General features: G+C 37.2%; 2 protein-coding genes across 6 annotated transcripts in view; one reads left to right on the forward strand and one right to left on the reverse strand.

The window, feature by feature from the left end:
* Positions 1 to 6,350: 6,350 nt before the first annotated feature.
* si:dkey-14o18.2 (neuronal pentraxin-1) overlaps positions 6,351 to 21,152 on the reverse strand; it is a 55,147-nt gene continuing 40,345 nt past the window's right edge. For all 5 annotated transcript variants that reach the window (XM_048202073.1, XM_048202076.1, XM_048202075.1 and 2 more), the window contains 5 exons: positions 17,623 to 18,734; positions 14,415 to 15,063; positions 11,011 to 11,261; positions 8,586 to 8,765; positions 6,351 to 8,514 (listed from right to left, as the gene is read on the reverse strand). In XM_048202073.1, coding sequence (XP_048058030.1) covers positions 8,305 to 8,514; positions 8,586 to 8,765; positions 11,011 to 11,261; positions 14,415 to 15,063; positions 17,623 to 18,435 — 2,103 coding nt within the window. In that variant the 5' untranslated portion in view covers positions 18,436 to 18,734 and the 3' untranslated portion in view covers positions 6,351 to 8,304. The remainder of the gene's footprint in view (positions 8,515 to 8,585; positions 8,766 to 11,010; positions 11,262 to 14,414; positions 15,064 to 17,622; positions 18,735 to 21,152) is intronic.
* cacng6a (calcium channel, voltage-dependent, gamma subunit 6a) overlaps positions 8,307 to 21,152 on the forward strand; it is a 41,140-nt gene continuing 28,294 nt past the window's right edge. The window contains exon 1 of the mRNA XM_048202098.1: positions 8,307 to 8,431. The gene's annotated coding sequence lies outside the window, so the exon portion shown is untranslated. The remainder of the gene's footprint in view (positions 8,432 to 21,152) is intronic.

Consider the following 21,152-nt stretch of genomic DNA (forward strand, 5'->3'; position numbering starts at 1 on the left):
AAGCAAAAAAAGTAGTAGCATATAATAATTAGGCATACCTTTTCTTCAATGTTTTTCTTTTTTATCTATGAATATCCGAGAAAGCAGAAGTGGGCACATCCACTGCTTATTCAGGCTTCAAAGAGGCACGTGAGTCATAGCAGTATCAAATTCTGCAGTACTACATCCCAAATTCTACTGCAGGAGGAGTCACAAGACTTCTCTAGATGATTTTTAAAACTGAAAGGTTGCATCATTATAGAAATTTACTTTATGTGCACTGTCAAACATTGTAAAGACCTAAATCCATTTGACATAGCCTAACTAAAAAAAAAACAATATACATAATGGCTAGTTGGCATACTTTTTGAGGAGGATGCATTTTCTTTTTGTAAGTTAATTAGCCTAATATGTAGGCACATACTGTATGTTAAAGTATTGGTTAATTATTATTATTTTTTTTTACATTTCCACTGTTTACCCAGGAGAAAGAAAAAAAAACAGTTAACAGTCTATTCAAAATAAACTTATGTATTTCAAACATTTGTTTATAATGTAATGGCTTTAAGCGATATGTGGTCTATGTTGAAAAAAGGAACTAGCAAAAGTATAAAAGGTAAAGAAAAAAAAAATCAACGTAACTGAACTATGTGTGACAACCAGCGCTGATAATATAAAAATATATCATTGTCCTACGAACTGTAACGTGTAGGCTATGTTCTGCTTTAGGGTACGTTTACACAACAACGATGTACTCAAAATGGAAATGTTTTTCTTTGTACAGGCGACAACATTATTAAAACACGGATCCGACTGTACTGTGCATGCCAGTCAAGTAGTTGGCGATGTCACTTTGTAAACAAAGCGCTCGCCTCGCGCATACCTATCCACCTTATTTTTACAGTTCACTGCACTTTGATGTTCTTTTTGTTATTTCCCTATAGTGACTAATAAATCGGGAGTCTAGCACATTCACAAAAACATTTCCGCGTTGAAAAAATAAGGTGGAATAGACTAAACACGTAATACGCATGTGCATGCCGTCGCCGTTTTCACAGATTCTCGTTTTTGCAGTTTACACGGATATGATAACGGTATAATTTTCAAAAACTTCCACTTTGAAACCCAAGTTTGCATTTTCAGGCCACCTAAACGCCGTCGTCGTGTAAATGAACGGCCAAAATGCATAAAAAGTTTTCCGTTTTCCCCGTGTGAACGGCCCTTAGTTTCGTTTTCAGTCTGTTCCCATTTACCTGAGCTTCTAATTGGTTTCCATAGTCCCTAATTCCACACACCTGTTCTGTTACACTTGATTATGTTCCTCTGGAATATAAACCCTGAGTTTCCTTTGTTCATTGTCCGATATTGTTTAAGGTTATGTTGGTGTTAATACATGTTTTCTGTTCAGGTTTGTTGCTATTAAGTGTTGGGGTAAGAAATATTATCCCATATTTTTAGATTTTCATTTAATGAAACCAGATTAAAAAACAAAGAAACAAATAAAAAACATTTTATTACAATATTATATTGATGTATGATATATTTTCATGTATGATATATTTTCATGTATAAGTAAAATGGGCATATATTATGAAGAAAAAAACTTCAATGTATGGTTTTGTGTTACAAGATGTGTTCGGGGCACATCGTGGGATGGGATTTCCATAAAGATACTTTTCTGCCATCCTCAGGACACAATGTAGAACTGCATCATTAGAGCTTGTAATTCAATAACATTAACTTCATAATTGAGCATCTGTTATATAATTCCTACAGAAGTGTGTAGATTTGTGAAATAATTTCCTTTGGCACATTTACTGACAATCATTAAAAATTCATAAAACATTAGGCTCTTTGTGGACTCTGCGGTCTAATGCTACTTACCACTTCAAAACTTGCCTCTGGGAAATACGGTTAGTAAAAAAAAAAAATAAATAAATAAATATATATATATATATATATATACATACACTGACATCTGAGATTTTCCTACGAAACTAAACTATTATTTTACCTTTATAAAATGTGTTTTCCTTTTGATAGAAGTCACCAAAAATTACACTTAGGCTATGCATTATAGTCTACTATAGTCACTACAGCATTTCATAAATGTTAAACAAAATAAGCCAGGCATTTCATTATTCACAGATTGGCATGTTCATTTGGAATATCCAAAAACATATTTGACTTATTTGATCAAAAATTAGATTTTATATATTACACACACACACACACACACACACACACACACACACACACACACACACACACACACATGCACACACACACGCACACACACAGTCATATACTGAAAACAGCTGTCTCCTTTAACAGCACACATGACATTAGAATATGAAAGCACAATCATCAATATATTTGCAATCATTTTGACTTAAAAGGTCAAAGGCTTTCTTGTGTGCAGCTAGTTTGAGTCATTCATGCTTTTTCTAAACTCTAAGACTGAGACCTTTGAACCAAATGCAAAGTAGAAAAGCAAAGGTCAGGCAGACAAAGGCCATTTCTTATGCAAAGGCTGTTTTTTTCTTTCATTTGCCATCTTCTGCCTAAAACCTAAAAATCAACCTCTAAACCTCTGCTGTGACTAGTAGAGTAATTGCTTATATTCCTTTATGAATTTATTGATTCGGTGGAGAAATCTTAATATTCATGCATGCTTTGCTGTTGTTTGCTGTGGCTCTTGAGGTTGTGAGACTACTGTCACAAAAGTGATGCGAAAGAATATTATAAAATATGATATAGTAGATTATTTTACTTAAACTTTTATACAGAAAGTTTTAGAGGAAAAAGGGGCAACCATATTGTACTTTAGTCTCTATAACACACAGACCCTCTTTGGGCCATTTTTGAAGGCACCATCTGGTGAGGAGATGTCTCCTGGGTGCCAGACCAGACACAATGCTACTGGTTATCAGCAATCTTGGGTGTCTGGTCCCAAAATTTCCAGATGGGATTATGGCTTCAAATTTTGGCTGTGAAAAAACATTCTCTGTCATAAAGACATTTCTCATGGCTGAATCATCAAAGCAAAAGATGTGACATATGTTATGTCTGTGATAAAGTGCTATTTTTTTCTGATAAAAATGAATTTATATAATAATAATTGTATTCTCAGCAAGGTTCGCCTTTAATAATTAATTTTTTAACAAAAATGAAAACCTAAAAGTGTATCTGTTAATCACAATTTATTAAAACAATGCTGTAACTTTTGGCCCTTTGCTTCCGCTCTGTGTGACTGTGTGGATGACAGTAGTTAATGCTTTAAAATGAACACTGTTAGAAAGCAACATTGGCGATTTATCTACTCAGTAAATACCATACTCACCTGTTGAGTAATAAAACTGGCATCTTTGTCTCGCTTTTACAACATTTCAAATCCCTCAAATCTCACTGTCCCCGAAAAAAGCCAAGCTAATGCTGATTCTCATTTTATTACGAGCTCTGTCACATTTTCTTTTTGCCAGCAGACGTTCCTCTGTTCAGCAAAAAAAAAAAAAAAAAAAAAAAGGTTATTCCCTGGAGGTTCGAGATTTAGTGTGCTCCATGTCAATCTTTCTCACTTGTTGTGAAAACTAAAATATGTCACTCTCACACCATACATGCGTCAAAGTAGCCTATTCACAGATATGAGGAGACACCAGTTGGGTGACTTATGTATGCAATTTTTCCACGAAAACCGTCCTGACCAGTCTAAAAAAGAAACATAATAGACTTAGTGAATCAGGGTAAGACAAAAATACTTTTTGGAAGAAAGATTGATGTATTGACTCTTTATTTAAATGTTGTTCATTTTTAACAACAACAACAAAAATGTTACACAGTGTACCTTTGCTTCAAATTTGTAAGTAAATCAAAGCGCACTGCACTTTTGTCTTTAACTGCTGATGAAACAATTTTAAAACCAATTGCCATTTACTAATAATATTATTATTATTACATCAGCTATCATTAACAAGTATTATTACAATTATTTATTAATTATTATCAGGGCTTGACATTAACTTTTTTGCTCACCAGTCACTGTGGCTAGTGGTTTTCCAAAGTTACTAGCCACTCAGCATTTTCACTGGCCACAATTTTGACATTAATACCATGGAGAAAAACTGCCATATAGGTATTTTTTAATATTATCTCATAATTTGGCAGCAGGTATATTAGGCTGCTGTCACTTTAAAGGTGCCCTCGAATGAAAAATTGGCATAGTTGAATAACAAGAGTTCAGTACATGGAAAAGACATACATTGAGTTTCAAACTCCATTGCTTCATCTTTCTTATGTAAATCTCATTTGTTTAAAAGACTTCCAGAAAACACGCGGATCTCAACGTAACACGCCCCAATATTTGCATATATGCCAGCCCATGTTCAAGCATTAGACAAGGAAAGGCAGTATTAACGTCTGGATCTGTGCACAGACAAGGTAAGCAAGCAAGAACAACAGCGAAAAATGGCAGATGGAGCAATAATAACTGACATGATCCATGATAACATGATATTTTTAGTGATATTTGTAAACTGTCTTTCTAAATGTTTCGTTAGCATGTTGCTAATGTACTGTTAAATGAGGTTAAAGTTACCATCGTTTATTACTGTATTTACGGAGACAAGAGAGCTGTCGCTATTTTCATTTTTAAACACTTGCAGTCTGTATAATTCATAAATACAACTTCATTCTTTATAAATTTCTCCAACAGTGTGTAATGTTAGCTTTAGCCACAGAGCATAGCCTCAAACTCAGAGAGAATCAAATGTGAACATCAAAATAAACACTGTACTCACATGATTCGATGTATGCACACAGCATGCATGACGAACATCTTGTAAAGATCCATCTGAGGGTTATATTAGCTGTGTGAACTTTGTAAATGCGCTGTAATATAGTCGAGAGCTCGTGAGGCAGGGGGCACGCGATTTAAAGGGGCGGCGACTGAAAAAATCAGTGTATAGTTAATGATGCCCCAAAATAGGCAGTTAAAAAAATTTATTTAAAAAAATCTATGGGGTATTTTGAGCTTAAACTTCACAGACACATTCAGGAGACACCTTAAACTTATATTACATCTTGTGAAAAAGCATTCTTGGGCACCTTTAAGATCTGACGCACAGATCCATTATACTGTTACACATGCGTTTTCTTTCGCAACTGTTTACGTTCATTTAAAACATAACTGACTGTGTTTACGTGAATACTCGCCAAGACTGGCATTTTGACAATATATTGAACTCAAAAAAGAACTCAATTTATTACTGACAGGCGGCTTTATATGTATGCACTTTGAGCATAAACACAAAATCTGTGGAGTTTTATGTATCTATTCTGTGGAAAATGAGTATGGGAAGCGTTTCAGATATTTCAGTATAAATATTATCAAAAAATCAATATTTTTGACAACACTACATTGCATTATACTTGTATATATTATAGAATTAAAATCGCCAAAGTGACTAGTTGTAGTTACTGTGTTACACGCTATTGCTGAAATCCAGCTGCCTTTGGTTGGTGTTAATATCAAGCCCTGATTATTATTATTTAATAAAAATGATCAAACCTTTTTTTTTATTTCTTTTTTTTTAAAGAGACTTGCAGCATGTTAGATTTTTTATATTCCTCATGTGCTCACGTACACAGATGATATCTCCCTGATATTTTAAAATAGAATCAGTGGAATCAACATAATCATTGTAAAGATTCAGATATGAATGGAGAACACCTGCTCACTCACATGTACAGAAGAACTCCATCCTCCACACAATCATTATGGCAGATTTATATATGGCCCTTTCGTTCAGTCCCACTTGTTTTTCAGATGCTTCATTAATTTGGATTTCATCAATTTTTTTGGCTACATTTAAACCTTTTTCTTTAGACCTACCTACCTGTTGTCTCAACCACAGGTTTGATGACGCATCAATGTGATACTAAAAACTGATTTGGCCTGATGGTTACCTCTAAAAATGACTAGTTTTGGTTATATACGCGGAATAAGGTGAATTTCATTTCATTCCACCTTTTTCAGGCTTCCTCAAGCCAAGGCCATGGCTCTGCCTCAAACGACATTGTGTAATTTGAATATCCAATTTGATTGGCCACAAGCGGCGATTATGCTGTCAACCTCCATTAACGTTCTTGTGCGTGCAGTGATTGGGTACTGCTGAATACGAATGAATAAGGAATAAAAATATATAGAAACATTATTATAAAGCTAAAGGGGGAAAATAAAGATTTTTTTTTTTTTTAATAATGAAACCATATTTTACAGTATGTGTCCTTATCATTAAATTGGCAAGCCCAGAAACCATGTATTTGAAAATCCACGTCAAAGACGTCAAAAATAATAACAGAAAACACTTTGATTAGTTCAAAACAATTACTTTATTTACAAATAATTGAATACATGCTTGTCTCAAGTTAAGCTTGTACATTTTTGGCTTACAGGCATTAAAGCCCAAACATAATTGTTAATAATGAGTAAAAATATGATATATACATATAACTGCTATATACATCAATTATATTAGAAAGATGAAAGAAAAGAAAAGAAAAAAACAAAGAAAAAACTAATTAGTGCATTTGGATACAGATATACACCAAAGGCGAGGTTAAGCGGTTTTAACAGTTGATTTATGCAGTCCATTTTGAACACACAAACAAGCAAATGCATACAAATGCATGCATACATAAATCTGACCAGTCAGGTTGGATAATTATCTAACTGGTGAATCTGTAAAGTGTCCTTTAATATGAAGAGGAAAAAACATAAAAATTCAGGCTATCTCTGGATGTACATTTGGCCATCTAGTTAAAAAGTTTAAAACAATAAATGGGTTTTTAAATAGTGAAAATGCATAATCTAAATAAGTGCCTCAGGATTTTAAGCATTTTAATAAACAGCTGGAGGTATGAATTCTGCCCGTATGAATTCTGACTAACACGTGCCCTAATGAGCCACGATTCGGTTTTTGGACCAATAAAATTTCACAGTAGGCAGGAAACCTACAAACCAAGTGAATTTGGTGATTGGTTATGACAAAAACTCTCTACATTTAGATGAATGAGATTGGTTCTTTTATCACTTGTCATTTTATCACCTCATAGGACACTATATTTTTAAATGATATTAAATAGCAATAATTACGAAAAACTTAGTAAAAATAGAAAAACTGCATGTTAAAAGAATTTTCTTCACAGCCCCATATAACACAAAACAATGTATATAAGTGTTGCTGTAATCTAAATGCTTAAAACCGTATTGTACTTAAGTTCATTAATCAATAATCAAACACAGATCTGTCTCCCCATTGGATTTTCACAAATTACTACAGCACATGCATGTATCCATTTAAAAAACATTTCACAGAATAACAACTGCAATGTGCAACCAACTTATTTACATTCACTGTGATGTACTCTTTATGCAGATTTCTTCAGATACAGATATGCATGTGTTTAAACACAAAAAGTGCATTATATATTATGAAATCAAAAAGCGAGAGAGAGAGAAAAGAGAGATGGAAAAAGAAAGAGAGAGGGAGAGGGAGAGTCTAAATGAGAGTGCTCTTTATCTCTTTAATCCCCCTTTAAGCTATGTTGCCATGGACACCTCACTGTTTTCTTTCAGCCGCTAGTTTTCTGGCATGTGCTTATTGTATATAAACCCATACCAGCAGCCCACCTGCCCACAGACAACACTTGTCTTCTTTGTATAGTATACATATAAAAAATGCCATCTTTTGACATCCAATATAACTTGCACATTTTCCGGCTTTCTATAATACAAATTTACATACATAAAAAAACATTATGCAATTTGTTTATTTTTAGCATAATTTATTCTTGATTTGCAAGACTAAAAGAGCACCTCAGGTTATAAGCTACACTGAAGTCCTGGCTTATAAAAATGCAGCATACATGAAATGTAGGCCTTTAAAACTCACTGCTGCCCCCATGCTGCCTAGAGCGAAATAGAAATGGGTCTAACCAACCAAAGAAAAAGAAAAAGTTTGCAAATGTGTATTTCACTTTATATAAAAATAGTCCACATTGCCTTGCCTTATCTTAGTAGTGCAAACCAATTGTAATTAATTGTTGTTGGGAAGTGGTTTTGCACGTTTATACTGAAGTACTTTCAATAGTGTCTGGAAGTGAACCAAATACACGGAATGGAGTTCAACTAGTCTGTTGACATCCCGATATGCAGTATTTAATTCTTAGACACTTAAACTAATAAAGTGCTTAGTTAAATGAGCCGCTGCAGATTCATAACTGTCCATCTTTCCAGCTGCAGGTTAAGCAGAGGTGGTTAGATCCTTAATGACAAGGGTCGAAGGGATACTTTGTGACACCTCCATGGAGTTCCACCATGGACTCGCTCCAGGAGATGACATCGCCGGTGAGGTGGCTGGAGCAGGAAGCTTGGTTGTAGATCTCAGTAGAGGTAAGCATACGTGACCACAGCTGCAGATCCGACATCTCGCCCACAAAAGACTGTGTGGCGTCGAAGCGGCCGCCCAGAGTGTCCTGGGTACAAAAGAGTCGGGAGTTAGCGCAAGTGTATTTTGATTCACTTATGTTGATTCTGTGAGACGTACCTGTTCCTGTCCAAGGATGAAGACTCCTCCTGGTTTAATTGGATGCCAGGGAGACAGATTCTCTCCAGAGCCCCTTTTCACACCGTCCTGATAAGCCTCCCACATGCCATCACGTGTGGACCATGTTATACAGAGGTGGTGCCATTTACTGTCCGTCAGAGAAAGAGGAAGAGTGACTGCCTGCAAGAGGGCAAAAATGTGTACATCTTTAAACAATACAGAAATTGTTTTGTAATTACAGTAATTATTTTTGCATATTCATTTTTTTTATTTACAACTGTTGTGCCCTAGTTCGGTTTTACTGATGTACCCTTGTCTGATGATGGAGATCACCATATACTGACCTGATAAACATTTTCCCTTGCAATATTTCAGCATATATATACTACAGTCTAAAAGTTTGGGGTAGGGAGATGTTTTCAAAGGAAGTTTTTTTTTATGTTTACCAAGGCTGCATTTATTTGATCATTAAAGACAATAATATGTGAAATATTATTTCAATTTAAAATGACTGTTGTCTATTTTAATATATTTTAAAATGCCATTTATTATTGCGATGTTAAAGCTAAATTTTCAGCATTATTACTCCAGTCTTCAATGTCACATGATCCTTCAGAAATCATTCTAATGTGTTGATTTAGTGCTCAAGAAACATTTCTTATTATTATCAATGTTGAAAATTGCTGATATTTGCGGAAACTCATACATTTTGTTTCTTTGATGAATAAAAAATTTAAAAGAACAGTGTTTATTTTAAATAGAAATCTTTTGTAAAATTATAAATGTATTTAATGTAAAAAATCCTACTGACCCCAAACATTTGCAAGGTACTGTATGTCCCATGTTGCCTGTCAGTTGTTTGTTCAGATATGAATAACTCTTTTCGAGTCGATTGTTTTCAACAAACTGGTCAGCATAATGGTCTGAATTAGACTGAATTATATTCTGTCTGGATCATTCTGACAGCTCAATAACAGACTGATTTATTTCAAACAGTTTCTCCATAAAACAGTAACAGGATATTTAAGAACAAAAAAGAGAGACAAAAATAGACACAAATAAAGAAGAATTTGATATTTACCTCCAAATCATCACAACAAAACCTTAATTCACAATCTTTAACTTCTGTTTAATTGTTTATAGTTTGATTGTATGCCTTAAAGTAACCTTGTAGAATAGTAGTCTACGCAATACGCACTGACAAACCACATCATTAGTGCTTATTAGCTGTAGACTTCAGCAGCATGCAAGCATTAGTTGTAAACAGTTTAGTTTCGATTTAAAAAAAACAGCAGAATATATTCACACGTCAACCACGGATAAGCCATTAACTAATTAGGCAGGATGATGCAAACGGCTAGGAAGCCAAGAGGAAGAGAGAGCTTTGCAGGCTGTTGCAAGGACAGGACAAGGTCGTCAACCCCTTTTCCTAACTGTGAGGTCTAGCATTTTATCACAATGCATTTTATCACAGTTATTTTGTCCAATGTTATGCCATATTTTATTTTACTGTATCAATTTAAATACACTTCTAAGTTGTAATTTTTTTTTTTTTGTAAGATTGCCTGTTTAGTGAATCCAGGACATTAATCTTTCATTACATAATCCCTGCACTGTAAAACTCAATAAGTTCAGAATACTCAAAACATTTGAGGAAACTTATTACCTCGAAACATTTAAGTTAACTAACTTATTTTTTTTTTAAGTTAGTAGAACTTAATTTTTTTGTGACAAGTGGGGCGGGGCCGAAAGTCATGGAAGTGGAGCAAGGCTAGTGTGGTGCACAGGTGTCTCTCATTAACAATCACATCACTGGCATTCCTTCGCTCCCACAGTTCTCAGCCTCACCCCACTCAAGGACATATAGTTAATTTACATAAACATCACATACAGATCTTGGTTAAATGTTAGTTAGCAAAAAAACACATGCTATTATAACTATCAAAGAGACTGTCAATATATACTTGCATGTATGTAATCAAACAACATACAGTATATGTGGTCTTAAAAGTTTTGCAGCCCATCCTCAACCTAACCACATGGTCTACTCTTCACCAGAATGGTAACCCTACAAAACTAACATAACAGAACCCCCTGTCAATCCCAACATAACACAGCATTAAACGCTAACTTATGTCCCCCTATGTTAATCTTATGCAAAAACACACAAAATAACATTTAATTTCAACATTTATGCAGTCTGATGCAAAGCATGCTGGGAATTAGAAATCTGCTGCAACTAAAACAGTTTAGTTTACTTGAAATATGTGTATATGCTGTGAACTCAAAAGTAAAAGAAAGTTTTAAATACTCATAACAGTTCATTTAACTGAACTAATTTGTTTAAGTTTGTCCTACTCAAACGAATGAAGTATTTTGAGCATTAGGGTTTACAGTGTGTTTTATAATTGGGTGATTTCTTTACCTTGTCATTCACCAGCAGCTCCATTGGATTGTTGCCCCACTCAATCAGGACAAGTTCATTGGCTTGGCCCGGGACAGAGTAGGAGAACGGGGTTCCGATCCCAGGACCTGAGCCTCCTTTCAACCAAAGACAGACTGTGAGGGCAAAGATCTCGCTCAGAAGGGTGCGTCGGATTCGCCCATACATGTAGTTGGTGCGCATTGGGAAGCCAATCTGAAAAGCGTCAGGATTCTTGGGCTTCTTATTTGGTCCTGTTGGTGAAAATAAGAAATTATGAAATGGGATCTCATTTCTCTGCAGCATAACATAAAAGCTCAACTGAAATCTTGAAAAGACAGTTGATCTCCTGGAAGAAGACTATATAACTAAATTCTTTGCAGTTTTTGCACGTAAGTTGTTCAGAGCTCAAACTTAAAATAGTCATGTGATGTCACTCAGCGTGCTAGCATCACTATAAAAGATTGACTGCATTAAACGTCATCAGCTTCTTTGTCTTCAAGAAGTGCTCTGTGAGTCTTATTTATTGTTGTCTGTCCAAACGATTATTAGGATGGCAAGCAAACATACATTTAAAAAGTGTGCATCGCCGTGTCCCCGCTTCATTGCGGTTGATGATTCACACAATCTATGTGTAATTCTTTTAGGGAGCAGAGCACGTTTGGTGACTCAGATCGCGGGAGTCACAGGTGGAGCTATCATAGGCATCAACTGCTAGCTCCAAGGCTCTCAGTCTGGATCTGGAAGCCTCTTCTCTGAGGAGTTAGATGTTGAGGGAGTTAAGGGTGGCCATTATATCTACTGCCTCCTCTCATGGCCCTGCTGATGACCTGTGCTATGGCTAGACTTTGTCTAGGCTGGTTGGTGGAAAAGCAGGAGGTCATTCAGGGCAGACTAAATGAACTATTACTTCCAGGTCATCAACGCTCTCTACTTGTGAGCCTTCCATTTCTTCCCGATCTTCAAAATGAGTTGTCGAGATCATGGGAGAAACCAAATTCGGCTTGCATAGTCACCGGTTCACCATCGAGTTATTTGAATGTATAGGGGTTATGTGACCATGGATATGTGAAGATCCCCCAGGTAGAAGCAGTGCTTGTGAGCTACCTCTCCCCTGGTACGGCACCTTCTAGGCAAGGCCTATGCGGTGACAGGTTTTCTGGTGGGAAATGGAAGTCAGGATTGAGGTGGTGTGCCCGAAGAAGGTCTAAGCACGTCCTTAGAGAGGTAATTTCGACTTGCAGGTCTGATGACCCAAAGCCTTGAGGTCCTGCATTAGGTCTCCTCACACACACACCACTCCCCCCCTTCTTAGTGATGGTATTGAAGTTGTTGGGCCATTTGCCTTTATTATAAAAGACCAGTGGAAAGGGAGTTTTCTCGAGTCTCTGGTATAGGATTGAGCAAGCTTTCCTGAAGAAAGAGAAAGAGCCCGGGAAATTAAAAAAAGAGAGACAGAAGGGGTAAATGAGGGTTTGAAACAATGGAGGTGGTAGAAAATTGCTGATTGCGATTCACTCTCTTGCCTGTTTTGGCTAGTGGTTAGAGGCACATGGTGCCTTCCTGAAGGGTAGTGGCTGTTGGATGAGGACTTAGACTCTTGGAGATTCATGAAAAGGCACATGAGTGGCTAAGTTGAGCAATCATGAGCGATCAGAAGGAAAAGGCTGTCTTCAAACAGAGGTTGGCCCACTGGATAGTGGATGTCATCGCCATGGCGTACCAATACCAAGGCAAACCGTGCCCCCTCGGAGTGAGGGCTCACTCCACTCGGGTGTTACCTCCTCCTGGGCATTGGTGCATGGTGTCTCTCTGGCAGACATCTGCAGAGCTGCGGGCTAGGCAACACCTAATACCTTTGCAAGATTTTACAATTTCTGGGTGAAGCCAGTTTGGGTGCAAACAGGTAATGTGTGGGAAGGCTGGCTCGGTGTCTTGCTTGCAGCACCATTCCCCTCTGGTCCATGCCCTTTCGGTTAGCACTTGTACTGGGCTAGATGCTCATATGCTGTGATTTCCCCTTGGCAATACTATATGTGTATTTTCCACGATACTGTTTCCCTGTCGGTAAACCTCTGTCTTTCCCTGGGCAGTTCTGCTCTGCCCTGTCTCTGCATCAGGTAGTCCATGTGTGTATCCACCACATGTTACAGTACCTCCCTTCAGCAGGGGTGTGGCCTCCATAGCATAGCATCCCTTCCCCATGAAATATCACGATAAGATATGAAATATCACGATGAGAGGAACAACAGCTACTACTATCTCCAGGGTAAGCACTGTCCCTTCCATTCCGTTGGTATGGAGGACTAATTTTCCTTGGGCTTGACTGTGTGAGGGCAGTTGCCAAAAGGGCAGCTTCTGTGTCTCAGACACTTGTAACACAATTCATTGGCTGTGGCGTTTTCCACAGAGACCAGAATACATCAGTATCGACGTAATGTCAAACGTGACTAACTAAATGGGAACGTTTCGGTTACTGATGTAACCCTCATTCCCTGAAGGAGGGAATTGAGATGTTATGTCCCTCCTGCCATAACCCTGAACCATCGCTGAATGGCCGGGATCCCTAGCTCGGCTCCTCAGCAAAACCTCAATGCGTGAGTGCTAGCCTTATATACCCGTATGTCCAGGTAGGAGTGGCTCGGCATGCAAATCTCACGGGCCAATATTCATTGGTCCATTTTTCACTTCTCAGCTGTGATTTGGGTTCCCAAGTGAGACCCTAATATGTCAGTGTCGACTTAACGTCTCCGTTCCCTCCTTCAGGGAACGAGGGTTACATCAGTAACTGAGATGTGCTATGAACTTTCTATCCATCAAAGAATCCTGAAAAAAGTATCACAGTTTACACAAAAATTATAATATAAAAGAACCATTATGAATAATTGAGCATCAATAATATTTGATAATAATTGAGCTCCAAAAGGATCATGTGAGACTGAAAACTGGAGTAATGAGGCTGAAAATTCAGCTTTGCCATCAAAGAAATAAATTACATTTAAAATACATCAAGTTCAGTTCTTTTTTTAAAGTTTTTTAAAATTATAATAATATTTCTCAATATTACTGTATTTTTGATCAAATAAATGCAGCCTTGGTGATTAAGTTATTCCAAACTTTTGACCAGTAGTGTATTTATACATACATATATACATACGCATATATTCCCCTCAATTTTTCAATATATATTTGGTTAGGACAAAATTACAAAAACCATTACAAAACATCAAAGAATGGACTTAAGTTTGAACAGTTTTGAAAAATCTCAAAATTCAAAATTAAGTTTTGAAAAATCTAAGATTCTGCATATACACTTTTGGTTTAGAGTTGTCCTACGTTCCTTATGGAAATTTGATAACACAGAGTAAATTCAGTTCTATTTTGTACTACTTTTTAGGACATATCACCTGGTTCTGGAGTCTTGAGGTGAAGGTTACTCAGTACTGTGTCTAGCTTGTTGAGGGCTCCACGGACAGGCACTCTTGGCCCAGTTGGCTTGAAAGAAGTTTGTGGATGGTGGACATGATCATCATTTCCATGGTGTCCATCATCATGGTGACCATTGCCATGATGGCCATCATCATGATGATCATCATGGTGGTTGTTGTTGTGGTGGCTGTCATGATGATCATCATGGTGGTTGCTGTTGTGGTGGCTGTCATGATGATCATCATGGCCATTTTGGTGATTGCCATGGTGATCGTCATGGTGATCATCATGGTGATCATCATGGTGGTCGCTGTGACGGTCGTAGTGATAACCATAATGGTTGTTACGATAGTGGCTGGAGTGATGGTCATCATGATGGTTTGCCTGGTGGTTGTCGTGGTTATCATGGTCATCATGGTGGTTATTATGGTGGCTATTATGGTGGTCGTCATGATCATGGTGGTCGTCGTGATCATGGTGATCCTCATGATGACCATGCCCATGATGATTTTCATGGTGGCCATAGTGACTGTCATAGTGATGATGGAGCTGTTCTTCTAGTGTGTTGATTTTGCGCTGTAGGAGGTCTCTCAATGAACTTGAATAGGAACTGGAAGAATTTCTTGCCTATAAGAACAAAAAATGAAGACAATAAACAACAGTAATACAGTTTTGGCAAGACTGTAAATACAATGTTTACAATTCAATGATAATAATAACCAATATCATGTGGTAATATACAGTTTCTTGAAAATAAGACACTGCACAACACTGACTCACACTTTCATGCGAATATATACTTAGTTTAAGCTATAATATAATATAATATAATATAATATAACATTTGACACTGAAGACTAGAGTAATGATGCTTAAAATTCAGCTTTGCCATCACAGAAATATATTACATTTGGAAATATATTACAATGGAAAACAGTTGTTTTAAATTTTAATAATATTTCACAATATTACTCTTTTTACATTAAATAAGTGCAGCCTTGTAGACATAAGAGACTTCTTTTTTAAAATCCTAAAACATCTTACCGACCCCAAACTTTTGAACGGTATAGTGTATTAGTATACAGACGAATGTTATGACATAACAAGCCAGCCTTTTCTTTACTGTCAGCCTCTTTCCTATAATAAGTCGTAGCAAATCCAGCTTTACTCAGCGCCACAGCACTCTGCGCTTAATGGCTCATCAAGGCAGATGTGGCTAATTGGTGATGGCAGTAACTAGCACATTGCAGTGCCGTCACCAGCGTGCTGTGTGTGCATTTCCTCTCCAAGACAACAACAATTCAAATAAAGTTTGGAGTGATATCCAAGTCACTTTGGGAAATAAAAAGAATGCGTCTGAGTTCTGAAGAGTTAAATTAAAACTTGGATGAAATTTCCACAACTTCACACCCTATGTCAGTAATTCATTACTGTACTACAGAACAATTAAACAGGGAGAGTTTAATTGCATATCATTAGTTTAACTGTATACTATATTCAGTAAAAGTGTCAAATGGTGGCTTGTTTACAGTTCTAAGTGTATTGCCACCGTGTTTCTTGTGATACATGTTACTGTAGATAGTTTGGTTTTCTACGATTTTATCCTGTGTGTTATCTTAAGGGTAGGGATCTGGCTAATTAAATAAGTAAATCCCAGCTAGACTGCCTAAACGGAAGACTGTATTCAGTGATCTGTTGTTGGCACAGGAAGCCACCAAAGTGTATGTTACAGAACTATAAATGAGCTTATGTCATCCTGAGAAGTTCTGAATACAGATCAGCCTGTTGCATGCAGGATAACCCCTGAAAACCAAAATCCAAGCAGTTGGAAAACGTGGAAGTATCAGGTCATTTTAAAAAGTAATCATTTCCATGTCATTGCCAGGATAAAAAATACATATGCACACTACCATTAAAAAGTGTGGGGTCAGTAATGTTATTATTACTATTACTATTTGAGAAATGATGCATTAAATTGATCAAAAGTGACAGTAAAGACATTTGTAATGTTACAAAAGATTTTAAATATTGTAAATGCTGTGATGTGAGGCTAAATCTATTTATTACATGGTTCTCTGGAACACTTATATGGTACTAGAATACTTAGTACTTGTGTTATTCCTGAGCACTTGTCTTGAGTACTTGTTTTGTCTTGAGTACTTGTTTTATCTTGTGTGTCCTAGAACAACCATTGTCATTCCGGCACAATGCGAGTCTTTTGTGGCTCTCATCTGACACCACAGACTTGCTCTTGTTTGTTTCATACAAATGCAGCTGCTGCCATTTTCTGTCTCTTTTATATTTATCGATTGTACTGAAAATGAAATCAGAAGACTTCAATATTATTAGTACTGTAATATTGTTGCTGTGTTCATTTTCTAGGTTGATTGTTTTGCACACTGTAATGGATTATAAGATAATAAACGGGCAAGATTTCAAAACCGTTTCATCTCAAATCAATTTTTATTGTCCCCATAATAATTTCTGTGGTGAAAAGTCATGTAGTAAGTGGTATGACTGTACTTTATTCCTTAAATGTTTGAACTTAATTTGAACTTGTTCACGGAAGCTTTGCAAATAGGAAGCTAATAAAATATTTAAGCAAAAATCAATATTTTGTGTCCAATTATTTATTTATGTCGAAAGTAGCCTTGTAATAAGCGGGATAACATGCATCCAGCTGCTTGTTATCGCAAAGTAAACCCTTCAGGGTGATAAAAGTCCTGATCACCCTGTTGAGGTTTATTCTTTGATAACCAGCTGGATATACATTATCCCTTATTTAACAAAGAATCCTTAAAAAAAAGAATTACAGTTTCCACAAAAATGTAAGCAACACATCTGTTTTCAACATTGAAAATAATAAGAAAAGTTTTATAAGCACCAAATCAGCATATTAAAATGATTTCTGAAGGATCGTGTGACACTGAAGACTAGAATAATGATGCTGAAAATTCAGCTTTGCCATTACAGGAATCAATGACATTTTTAAATGTATTAAAACAGAAAACAGTTATTTGAAATTGTAATAATACTTCACATACTATATGTAATAATACTGAAAATTATTTCAAAAACATTTTAAAAATCTTACCGATACAATATTTTGAATAGTATATATGTATGTGTGTGTGAAAATCAATTTACAAGCTTTAACTTTCAGTTTAAGACTGTAAATCCTCCCACCTGAAGATTTTCCAGCCTCTCCTTCAGGGCCTGCAGGGTCTTTCCAGTCTGTTCTGGGGAGAAGCCTCCATGTTTGCCCAGATACGGAGATTTTCCTCTGTGATGGTCACTGCGATGCCCGTTTAAAGGGAAGTGTGGGTCAGCATGGTGGCTCTCATAGTGGTGTGAGGAATGCTGGGAGTTGTGATGTGAAGGGCCATGATGGTTGTCATGATGGTTGTCATCATGATGCCCTCTCCCAAAGCTCTCGCAGAGGGTCAGTTTTGCTGTCAGTTCACGAATGGTCTCTCGCTGATCCAAGATGGTCTCCTTCTGTCGCACAAGGCTCTCCCTCAGATGAAGGATGGTGGCTTTGGCCTCATCGGATATGCCATGTCGGCTACTACTACTGCTGTGACTACTTGGCAGACCGCTAACTGGGCCATGATGTCCATTCCCAGGACCATTCCCATGTCCATTGCTGTTCGGGCCATGTGAAGCCCCATGCGAAGTCCCATGTAAAGTCCCGTGTGAAGCTCCACCTGGTGTAAAACAACCAGGTTCTGCATCTGCAGGGATAGGGATGCAAACGAGTTTGGGTTGCGTGCCCCAGTCATATTCCAAACCCGGCACGCTACTAACTGCAACCGAGGGCAATAAAAATAGGAGAAGGTGAATAAAAAGGGAGCGAGAGGGCGGATACAGTCCTTGAAAAATCCCTCGGCAGTTTATGTGTTCTGAGAAAGGCAGCGACATGATGGCATAATTTGTGTTTTTCGTCATCATCGATTTCTTCTTCACAGCAGTGGGATGCGCACCACGAAGAGAGGTCATGGGAAAACAATCAGTGGATTTAGAAATCCACAAAAAATGTCCAGAAAATGCATTGTTTGTTATTTGTATATACTTTTTGTGAGTGCAAGAGGTTATTTCCACTGTGAACCGTTACAAATCCACCAAAAGCAGACATTCCAGTTTACAAATGTACATATCAACAAAGCAGAGCAGAAGTAAGACTTGTTGACTGCTCTTTCGCCCTGGGCTGACGAAATCTTTGGCACACCAGATCTCCAGTGTTTGGCAGTTAGGAGTAATCCTTTAATTTCCGGATTCTGTTAGGCCATAGTGCATCCCTGCAGATTAGAAGACAGATTTCAGTCAGAATGAAGCTGTGACCTTAGAAAAAACACTTCTGGGGTTATTTACAAGGATTCTAATAAAACAAACGAGTATTTTTTATTTTTTTTAAAAGGGCAGCAGTGGGATCACTCAGTTCTAATAACTGAGTCGATCAGTCAACAACATGGTCTTGTTGAGCCAGACGTGCCCCTGAGGTGAATGACACTAACAGCTGAAAACCCCCTCGGCTATTGTAATCAGATTACTGTTACTTGAACTTGATGCAAATGATGAACGATGGCTTTCAAAATCGTGAGAGCAGCCAAGCAATTTAGAAAGCCCGCAGCCAGAGGGAGTTAATGAAGGATGCATAGGGAGAATGGCAAACTAATGCTAGAAGCAACACATCAGTGAAATGCTAGCAGAGGCAATATGAAGTTCACACATTAGTAAACAGAACAAATATGAGCTCACTGTTAAATTCTCAAACATTGTTTCATAAGAGATTTACTGAAGATCTATCTGTCTGCCTGTTTATCTAGATAGGTTAGTCTTCCTGTCATTGCAATTCATCTTCCTGTGGGGTGTGACCAATTCAATTAAAATTCCCACTCATCAGTTGAAAGGGAGACTATTATTTAATTGTGAACTTTGCACAACCGTGGTTGGGATATGGAATTCTTGTATCAGTAATTCATTTTTAATACAAAACTTTACATTTTTAAATGTATGAGTAGAGGGGCAACTTTTTTAAAGTAGTTTAGATCAGGAATAAGGATCTATCACGTCACAGGAAGGGGGCTCTCGCTCTTGCGTCCCCAAGGTTAACTATCTAATAGGATCTAGGAAGGATTAAAGGCCATGGTGGATTGGTCTGGCATGCTTACAGTAGTCTCTACCTGCAGTATTGCTGGGGTGTAGTCTAGCGCTTATGAGCCAATTCAGAAGCACTCTACCTACATGTGGCCCGCAGTCTCCTAAGAGGCTTGCCCAAATGTGTTTCTCACGCTGTACAGCACGCCACCCAAACATATCACTAGACGCAGCTCATGGCATCCTCGTGTGACTGAGACAGAATGAGTGAGAATGTGAAAGATCAAGGTGACTGCAAAGGACACTTTGCCCATCAGCTTAGTTGGACTTGAAGCAAACGTGAAGAGACTTTACAGACTAGTCAGCTGTATACTTAGGGTCCACCATTTTGACAGACATTTTAATCAAATAAACAGGAAAAATGCGAATAAGATTTAATCAGTAGTTTTCAGTTCAATTTTTGTATGTGTGATATGATAGTGCTATCATTGATGATTAGCAGTTACAGATTGTATTATGCTGAGAGTTACTATGACATATTTAGCACAATGAAGTACAGTTGTCAGCTACAACTACAACTCTGTGAAACTGCATATTTTAATTTACCCCCTTCAAACATTTCCAATGAAATTACCTGACTAGCCCTAAACCCAACTAATTAGTTAGGCAACGTTGAACCATCTTCCGGCCCTATTTTGCAAGACATCAAACATTTTTGACCAATTCTTATTACTTACTGAAGAACAGTCCAACATTAACAATGCACAAATGGATTTGTTAATTGTTTTTTTCACTTATCAGTCACTTAGAATTAGTATTTTAACCAAAAACTGCTGAAAGAACCTCAACCTGGGCCATCACTAAGGGGATTCATGAACTTTGTCCCAGAAATCACTTAACACCTGTCCTGCTGTATCTCAACCTAATTGTACAGATACTTAAATGAATCTGTTGAATCATTCATAGTCTGTTGACTAATTAAGAGTGTAATTAGATGAAGGGAAGTAGATTGATGCTAAGTTCCTTAAATCTGTCTGTATCATGTCACAAACAGATGTCATGGATGCATTGTATACATGATTAACGTTTTAACTCAAACCATGTATTCCTCATTGAATTGCAATTCAACAAACCCTACCAAAGCGTCATGCCCGATTTATGATTTACCTTCACATATTGTTAAGCATATTTTGTTGAGTTTGTTATAGGTTTTTTTTTTTAATCTTCATAGAAATAGACATGGGTTGAGTTCATGCAAGCATTTGGAGATGCAAAACGCATGGGTGGTGGTAGACTAATTGTTAAAGTTCTGGATTGACAGTAGATTAATAGTTAGAAGTGCACCAACACATAAGAGTAACGATTTTACTTTGCTCTGGAAACTGTTTCTGCAATTAAAGGCACAATATGTCGCTTTTCGCCACTAGAGGTCGCCTATTCAGAACAAAGATGATGCTGAGATTGAGCGCAGATTCATGGGAGATGTCGTCTTCACCTCACAGCAGGTGGAAAAGAATCGGGACGGGAAGACGGGTAGAAATCATGTTCATGGATGAGATTATTATCCTTACTGTAGTATGAAGTAGAGCAGGAAGTGCTGTTGGAGCTGAACGAGGCCG

Source organism: Megalobrama amblycephala, linkage group LG9 (genome assembly GCF_018812025.1).
Source record: "Megalobrama amblycephala isolate DHTTF-2021 linkage group LG9, ASM1881202v1, whole genome shotgun sequence".
In the NCBI taxonomy this organism is placed as follows: domain Eukaryota; kingdom Metazoa; phylum Chordata; class Actinopteri; order Cypriniformes; family Xenocyprididae; genus Megalobrama; species Megalobrama amblycephala.